Source organism: Euphorbia lathyris, chromosome 9 (genome assembly GCF_963576675.1).
Source record: "Euphorbia lathyris chromosome 9, ddEupLath1.1, whole genome shotgun sequence".
Taxonomy (NCBI): domain Eukaryota; kingdom Viridiplantae; phylum Streptophyta; class Magnoliopsida; order Malpighiales; family Euphorbiaceae; genus Euphorbia; species Euphorbia lathyris.
Genome location: NC_088918.1, coordinates 54,805,749 through 54,815,340, shown reverse-complemented (window position 1 = coordinate 54,815,340; position 9,592 = coordinate 54,805,749). Strand labels below are relative to the sequence as shown.

The 9,592-nt window shown below is 34.0% G+C and overlaps 1 protein-coding gene across 1 annotated transcript; it reads left to right on the top strand.

Annotated features, from left to right (window-relative positions):
• The first annotated feature begins 6,385 nt into the window (after window positions 1-6,385).
• On the top strand, window positions 6,386-9,350 carry LOC136205857 (premnaspirodiene oxygenase-like). Its single transcript, XM_065996685.1, has 2 exons — window positions 6,386-7,505; window positions 8,604-9,350. Exons 1-2 carry the CDS (start codon window positions 6,543-6,545, stop codon window positions 9,270-9,272), a joined length of 1,632 nt encoding a protein of 543 aa, XP_065852757.1. The 5' UTR covers window positions 6,386-6,542; the 3' UTR covers window positions 9,273-9,350.
• The last annotated feature ends 242 nt before the right edge of the window (window positions 9,351-9,592 follow it).

Here is a 9,592-nt window from a genome sequence, read left to right as displayed (position 1 = left end):
TTATTCAAAACTTCAGACTTAACGGTTCTTGGATTAACTTGCAAGAGCTTCCTATTCATGTTCAAGCGAACAACAATCAAGTGGAAGCTATTGAAGGAAATGACTTGTGTGTTTGGCAACCGTCGGATTCTGGAAAAGTCACGGCTCGATCAGTATACTCTCATCTTGTTCAAGGTAATATAGTTGCGTGGAACAAGTTTATTTGGAACCCATTTGTTCCTCCCAGACGTACCGCCACCTGCTGGAAGCTGCTGAATGGCAAGCTCGCCTTTCAATCTTTGCTGCAATCTTATGGATTCTCTTTGGCTCAAAGATGTGAACTTTGCAAACTCAAAGAAGAAAATGCTTCCCATCTATTCATAGAGTGCGATGTTGCCAAGGAACTTTGGAATTTAATTTTCAACGTGTTTGATATTACCTGCAGTTTTAATGCTTGCTTTGCTGATTTCTTCACCACGCTTCGTGAAATACGGGTGAGGTGAAGTAGGAGAAAAAGATGGATTTTTGTTGTGATCACTTGCACTTGGTTCATCTGGCATATACGGAACCGAGCTGTTTTTGAGAATGAGCTTCCTTCAATCCAAAATTTAAAATACAGGCTGATGCAATTGATAAATGAAAGGCGTGACACTGCTGCTGCCGATGTTCGTCCGCCTCCTGACCCCAATTATGCTATTGTGCGTTGGATCGCCCCGCTGGTTAACTGGTTAAAGGTAAACACAGATGGAGCTTTGAGCTCCACAGGTAATGCCGGGGCAGGTGGGATTTTTCGAAATTCAAGGGGTTTTGTAGTTGGCTGCTTCGCTTTTCCTATACAGAACTCGTCCGCCAACATAGTTGAACTCAAAGCAATCGCTTTCTCAGTCAAAGCTACATGGGAAAGAAACCGGCGAAGCATTTGGATCGAGTCTGATTCGGCCTATGCCGTGCATCTGTTGACTAATAGCCAAGCTGAGGTTCCATGGAGAATCAGAAGAGAATGGCAATGTTGCCTAAATCAGCTTTCGGCAATGACTTGGAGAGCTACACATATATTCAGGGAAGGAAATCAGGCAGCAGACAGACTCGCGAGTTATGGGCAATCGGCAGCGACTAGTTGTTGGTGGCACTCGGCACCTCACTTCTGTCAGGCACTAGTATTTGACGATTTATGCAATGTAGCGCATATTTGTTTTCTGTAATTTTTTTGCTTTCTTCTTATTCTCTTTTTTCTTCCTCCTTCTGTAATTTTTATTTATTTTCTTTATCAATAAAAGGGTTGATGGCTGTGTTGGGGGTGCCAACCTAGTTGGGATGTCTGGCCTTTCATCGCGTCCCAACCTTAAAAAAAAAGAGTTTGTACTTTGTGAATTTTACAGTTAAAGGATATTTGAGTTATTTCTTCGGCCAAGTAATATTTATGGGTTAGTTAATTGGCAAAATTATATCTTGAATTTTGTATAATTTTTAAAGTCAGTATTTTTAATTGCTCCAAATCGATAAAGCAATCATTGAATTTGTAAACTTCAAAAAGCACAAATTCCTATTTACGAACTTTTAAGTCACGTGAATTGTTTTTACAAATAGGTTATTTTTATAATTTCAATTCTTTTCAAAAATAAAAAATAAATAAGCAACTATTATGCACAACCACTTAAATTTCATTGTTGTTGGAGTATTGTTTTTTTTAATTAAAAGTCAAATATCCTCCAAATAAACAGAATCAATCCAATTTTAAGTCTAAATTTAGTTTTGAAGTTAAATAATATTCTAACAAAAATGAACTCGAATACAATCAATTTTAATATTTAAAATTTATTAAATTTAAATTAATTTGTCAAATAATGATAATTTTAAAAGTGAATTAATACCTAAAATTGGATTTTAGCTAAATTAATAGCTAAAATTGGATTTTGACTATTAATTCCTTGATTTTTTTGTAAAACAATATGTAAATTCCATATACTCCTCTTAAACTTTTATTAAAAATTTAGAACTCTTAATTGATGGATTGAGTTGATTATTAGGATATGTTCATAGCTGGAACGGACACATCATCAACAACAGTAGAATGGGCAATGTCAGAAATGATGAGAAATCCAAGAGTTTTAAAGAAAGCACAAAAGAGGTCAGAAAAGCTTTCAAAGGCAAGATAGTGATTCGAGAAGAAGATGTTCAGAAACTAGCTTACTTACCATTAATACTCAAAGAAACACTAAGATTACACCCACCTGCACCATTGTTGCTGCCGAGAGAGAGCACCAAAACCTGCCAAGTTGTTGGCTACGAAATTCCAGTTAAAACTAAAGTGATTATAAATGCTTGGGCAATAGGAAGAGATTCAGAAACATGGAAAGAAGCAGATAGGTTTAAACCAGAGAGATTTATAGATAGCACAATTGATTTTAAAGGTATGGATTTTGAGTTCATACCATTTGGAGCTGGAAGAAGAATATGTCCTGGAATAGCTTTTGGTTTAGCAAATATCGAACTTCCTCTTGCTAGATTACTTTACCATTTTGATTGGAAGTTACTAGAAGGAATCACATCGGAAAATTTGGATATGATTGAACATTTTGGAGCTACTGTTGGAAGGAAGAACAATTTGTATCTCATTCCTACTCCTTATCAGTCTGCTCAGGCTCACCATGATCAGTCTTCTCAACCTAGAGAAGAGATCAAACTTGTTAATTGAAAAGGGTGTACTTTTGGACTCCCCTGATCGTTGGCTATCTCGTGATAGTCCCGCTTCGCGATTCTGACATCTCCGACAAACTTCGAGCGGCCGACCACCGCGCTCCGGTGAAACTCCAAGGAGCCAGTAACGGGTCAATTAGAACCCGAATAATTTGATTAGCTTTTTGGAACGAGAGGTGAACTTAATTGCTTATGTTTATATATAGGTCTATATATATATTTATATATTAATGTGAGTGTCTATTGATATTTTATCATAGAATAATTAAATGTATGTTGAATGAATGTTGAGTATTGTGTTACCATTTAATTGGTACTTGATTTATATATATGGTGGTTTAAGATGTGGAGTTTCAAATATTCTCTGTATGGTTGAATTTATTGATATAAGGCTTTGTTCCTTTTAAAATCATGTTGCTCATGTATTTACCTATTGAGGTATTGGCTGTGAAATTATACCATGGTAGAAAGGGGAATGTATATGAGTTCAGAAGATTATGAATTATGAAATTGTGTTGGGATTATGTTTGAGTTAGAACAAAACATAAATAGCTAGCTTAAGTGGATATGTACAATGGTCTGGAGGCTTGTTGATACTGTGATCGCATACACCTGTCTTAACAGAGGAGACGATAGGGTGTTATTTAGAACTGTTCATGGGTTGGGCCGGGCCGGGTTCGGGCCGAACCTAATCGAGCTTGACATATATTTGCTTTGTCCAAGCCCAGCCCAACCCGTATTATATTCACATCAGGCTCGGGCCGGGCTGCGCTAAGTTAAATATTCTAATTCCCAAGCCCAGCCCAGCCCGCCCAACTAATATATAAATTAAAAATCAAATTAATTACAACTATAAAAAATAAAAATCCAACTAGAAATTAACAAATTAATGTTCCATCTATTATGTGTACTGTTCTATTCTACAGTTCAAACTTAAACCTGTAATCCATTTTAGTTTAAACAAAACCAATTTTTTTTGGTAAATTAATAACCTTAATAGTTAAATAATCATTGAAAAAATTAATATTTGAATTTATTTTATTAACAGACAAAAAAAAAACATCTAATATAAATCACTAACATTTACTTAATATACATATATATAAAAGGTCGGGCCGGGCCGGGCTAACTCGGGGTTTTCAAACAAATCCCAAGCCCAACCCATTTTATGTGCGGGCTTGTACGGGTTCGGGCTGGGCCAAATGATGAATATATGTATCCAAGCCCAACCCATAGAAGACGGGCTTGGGCAGGCCAACGGGTCTATAAACAGGTCTAGTGTTATTAAATTTTGGATTGGGCTTGGTACTGTGTCTTGCGAGATTAGACGATAGCAGTACCATTATAAAAGTACTTATATTATGAAGTCTTAAGGTTGTGTGTCTTGCAAGAGTAGATGATAACGCATACATATTTTGATGTTAAACACCAGAAGACCATTAGATATATTTCACTTAAGTTTAGCTAGGGTCCTTAAAATAAATATAATAACTTTAGGGTATTCTGTGTAACAAAGAGTCCGGTTTGGGATGTCATCTATTTAATTTTAATGATTTCATGATATATAATATATATGAACTATAGGTGTATATGTATATGTATATATGTAAATATTCCAAATTATGCTTATTGAGTAGGCAGCTCACCAGTTGCCATGTTGAAATTTTCAGACTAGGTTCAGAGGTTCTCCTATTTACTAGATTTTCAGGTTTACCTTGCATTCAGGCTGGCCAGCACAACCGTCTCATTCCCATTAGCAATTTCATAGACATTCATTAGGATTTATTATATTATTGGATTTGATTATTTGATTAATTTTAAGTGAACATTATTGACGGGTTAAATTGTTTGATTGGTTATTTAATTCTTGTGTTATGAGATTTTGGTAGACGATAATAAATGAGGAGCATTTATGTAGTTATGTTGGTGTTTGTGCTTAATTATGATAATTGCTTTGTTTCTATGTGTTTTCAATGTGACCCGGGACAGGAGTTATAGGAAATGTTGAACCTCATCAAAGGAGAGCTTCAGCAGGCTATAAAGGATAAGGGCTTCCAAGCCAAAGGTTCAGTGGCAATAGAAAATGAAACTCCTTTGAGCGCAGACATCATGGGCCAACCGATGCCAAGTGGGTTTAAGTATCCATTATTAAAGGATTATAATGGAATGACCGATCCAACTCTTCATGTCAAGAATTTCCAAAGGGCTCTCCAGACCACTACAGCTACTGATGCAGTCATGTGCAGGCTCTTTTCAACAACTTTAAGAGATTCGGCTGCCTATTGGTATGACCAACTCTTACCTGGATCTATTCGGACCTTTAAGCAAATGTCTCAAGATTTCTGTGACCATTTTATTACCTCCATTCCCGAAAGCAAAACCATGCAAGATATTGCCCACTTGTAACATCAATTGACATGGTGAAATCAGTGTATATAAGATAAAGACACATCCTTTTCATTACTGAATATGATAATTAATACAGAGAAATCATTGTATCTAAGTGAAAGATCTAACATTTTCATTCGATAAGTCTGACAATTAATACATACTTATTCCGACAACTGAAATCCACATCCGCAAGAGTAAATCTGCTGATTATTACAAGTTTGATCAGGAAAAGATAAATTAAGGAATAATGAAACCCTGATACATCGAGGAACAGAGTAAATATGGCTTACCATATCTATGTTTCGACCTCAGAAATAGAGATTTGCATGTAGAAAGCTTCCATAGAGATAACCAAAGAGAGAGAGGAGAGAGTTAAAGCCTGAATCATCGAGATGAAGGAAGAAACCTAATTTACTATGTAGGTTTTGGTTTATATATGAGCTGAAATGTTAGTCAAAACGTTTGAGCGCTTTAAATTTGAGATACGTTTTGGTTGGCCGCGTAACTTAATTCATTTGCCGCTTTTTTGTTTGCAGACAACTATGACAATCATATATAACACGTGTCATTTGATGATTAAGTACCTTTTCAATTAAAAGCGCGTTTTTTAGGGATGACAAACATGTGTCATCGTAATGCCACATGTTATTTGATGTTGTTTGCACTTAAGCTTTCAGATGACATGAGTTTATTATAGTATCACGAAAAACATTCAGACGGCACGAAAACAAATGTTTTTCGTATATATTATGTCATGTGAAATGGAAAATGGCGTAGTGCTTAGTCTATTGTGTAAAAGGTTTTAGTGGATTAAAGCTCAGAAGAAGGTATTATGAGAACTAAACGTGGGCATAAGACTGGACCAGTATAAATCTATCGAGTAACTTCTTTTCCTTATACTCCCTTTTACTTCCTCTAATATTACATGCTCTAAATATTTATCTCACATATATCACTTATTTAAGAGATCTTCAAAGACTATTAAAAGAGTTATTCTCTAAGTGTAATTATCAGAAGCATGATCAATACTAGTAGACTAAAACCTTCTAAATAGTGGAATCATCCCGGTCAATACTAGTCACTTCAACAGACGGTAGTGTTTGAGGGTTGGCAAAGCTATTAATCCCTCATCAAGCACTGTCGAAGATAGTATAGTGATCTGGCTGCCGTTGTTGACTGTTCGCAGTGTCTGTGTCATAATAATTTCTATCTTCAACTTTTGATTTCATTTTTTATTTCAAAGGCGGCTTTAATTTCCATAGATTTGCGGTGGCTATATAATAAAATAAATCTATTCAACCAAGTGCACCTCATATATGACCAATGCAATTCTGAAAATTCAAACATTATTACTCTGCCCAATTTACCCTATTTTGAAACTAATAATTGTGCTGTGAGCCACCTCTGCTATATATAAATATAAATGTAAACAGAAGAAGATCATCATCACCAAATTCTCTTCTTCTTCGCTAAAAATGGCTACTTCGCTTACTTTCTCCCCTTCAAATAACAAACTAGTTATTCACTCCCCATCCACTAAATTGGCAGCTCCGACATGTCTTCCATCACTCCATTTCCAGATCCACAACCGGAAAATGAAGATTTCCTGTCAAAAATCTGAATCCGCTGGAATTCTAACTAAAAAGCTCCCGCCAGGCCCGATGAAGCTTCCGGTCATCGGAAACCTGCTCAACATGCTAGGAGCAGAACCACATCACGTTCTCGCACAACTTGCCAGAGAATACGGACCTCTTATGCACCTCCAACTCGGAGAAATATCAGCAGTTGTTGTTTCTAATCCTAAAATGGCTCAAGAAATTTTGAAAACACACGATCTTATCTTCGCTCAAAGGCCTGAACTACTTGCTTCAAAAGTACTTACTTATGGCGGCAAAGATATTGCTTTCTCTCCTCTCGGAGAATACTGGAAACAGATGAAGAGACTCAGCTTGACTGAACTTTTAGGGCCTAAAAGAGTTGAAACTTTTCGACAACTTCGCGAAGATGAGGTCGAGAAATTCATTGAATCCATCCGATTATCCGCCGGAAAACCAATCAATTTTACACAGAGAATTTTCCAGCTAACAAATGATATAACATGTAAGGCTGCTTTTGGCGACGAATGTGAGGATCAGGAAGCTGTAATTACAGTGACGAGAGAAGCAACAGCAATTGCAGGAGGTTTTGGAATTCCTGATTTGTTTCCATCTTTGGAATTCCTTCATGTAATCAGTGGATTTAAGGGTAGATTGGAGCGTATTCACAACGAACTCAGTCGAGTTTTCGGGAAGATAATTGATGATCATAAGAAAAAATTGATGAGCCAAAGTAATAATGAATCTGAGAAAGAAGATCTGGTCGATATTCTGCTAAAGCTCCAAGGCAGTGGAAGGCTTCAATGTCCTGTCACAACTGATAATCTCAAAGCCGTCATTCTGGTAATTTCTTTACATCCTAAATTCAATCATTAGTATTATAGCAAAATTTAATATTCGATAAAAATTGAAAAATAAATGTTTACAAAGTAAATATTAAATATTATAAGAAGTATTTTTTTAAAATGTTTAGAATATTAATAAATATTAAAAATAAATATTGAATTAAAAATATTAGTTCATGATTTCTACTTTAATATTTTAATTTATCAATTATTAAATAAGTTAAAAAAATCAATAAATATTTAATGTATTAATTTAAGTGGTAAAATAAGTTATCGAAACATTTCATAAGTTTGAATGGAAAGCTTATTAACAAAGGACTAGAAATATTAACTTCACTAATAATAAATAGGAAAAAGAAAAAAGTATAAAAATAAATTTTATGGTTTGATCGATTTTATAAAATTAATATTTGTGATTTAAAATTTGTAAATAAGAATTTATACTTTATGAATTTTACAGTTAAATGATATGTAAGTTATTTTTTCGGTCAAATAATATTTGTGGTTTAGTTATTGACAAAGTTATACCTTGAATTTTATATAATTTGTAAAGTCGGTATTTTTAATTGCTCCAAATCGTTCAGTTTGGATAAATAGTCAATTTTTGAAGCAATTATTGAATTTGTAAACTTCAAAAAACACAAACTCCTATTTGAGGTCATTTTTATAATTTCAACTCCATTCAAAAATATAAAATAAATAAACAACTCTTTTGCACAAACCACTTAATTTTCATTGTTGTTGGAGTATTGTTTTTTTAATTAAAAGTCAAATATCCTCCAAATAGACAGAATCAATCCAATTTTAAGTTTTTTAGTTTTAAAGTTAGATAATATTCTAAACAAAAATGAACTCCAATACAATCAATTTTAATAATTAAAATTTATCAAATTTAAATTAATTAGTCAAATAATGACAATTTTAAAAGTGAATTAATACCTCAAATTGGATTTTAGCTAAATTAGTAGCTAAAATTGGATGTTGAATCTTAATTCTTTGATTTTTCGTAAAACAATATGTAAATTCTGTATACTCCTCTTAAGCTTTTATTAAAAAAAATTAGAACTCTTAATTGATGGATTGGGTTGATTATTAGGATTTGTTCATAGCTGGAACAGACACATCATCGACAACAGTAGAATGGGCAATGTCAGAAATGATGAGAAATCCAAGAGTTTTAAAGAAAGCACAAGAAGAGGTCAGAAAAGCTTTCAAAGGCAAGAAAGTGATTCGAGAAGAAGATGTTCAGAAACTAACTTACTTACCATTAATACTCAAAGAAACACTAAGATTACACCCACCTGCACCATTGTTGTTGCCGAGAGAGAGCATCAAAACTTGTCAAGTCGCTGGCTACGAAATTCCAGTTAAAACCAAAGTGATTGTAAATGCTTGGGCAATAGGAAGAGATTCAGAAACATGGAAAGAAGCAGATAGGTTTAAACCAGAGAGATTTATGGATAACACAATTGATTTTAAAGGTATGGATTTTGAGTTCATACCATTTGGAGCCGGAAGAAGAATATGTCCTGGAATAGCTTTTGGTTTAGCAAATATGGAACTCCCTCTTGCTAGATTACTTTACCATTTTGATTGGAAGTTACTAGAAGGAATCACATCGGAAAATTTGGATATGACTGAATATTTTGGAGCTACTGTTGGAATGAAAAACAATTTGTATCTCATTCCTACTCCTTATCAGTCTGCTCAGGCTCATCATGATCGGTCTTCTCAATCCAGAGAAGAAATCAAACTTGTTAATTGAAATCCAACATAAAAGTTCATGAATTTCTTTATATGTACCTACAAATATTCCAATAATCAAATTTAATGTTACTCAATTTGTTAAATGGAGTAATTTTTATCTCATTATACAAATTTTAGCTTGTTTTAGGCTTAATATATTCGAAGCAAAGTGAAATTGGTCCCAAAATTGACTGATCCGCTAAATTTATAGAATATCTCGTTAGTTTATTGAACTTGTTTAAAATAACATGATTAATTTTCCAAATTTAAGAGATTAGTAAAACATTTTTTGCCATTTGTTTTATTTTTCAAACTACTAATATTTTTTGGCTCCTTATC

Bases quoted from the DNA above. Each gene is read 5' to 3' on its own strand.
- LOC136205857 (XM_065996685.1), top strand. From the start codon at position 6,543: ATGGCTACTTCGCTTACTTTCTCCCCTTCAAATAACAAACTAGTTATT. The intron at 7,506-8,603 runs GTAATTTCTTTA...GTTGATTATTAG, and splicing joins ATCTCAAAGCCGTCATTCTG to GATTTGTTCATAGCTGGAAC.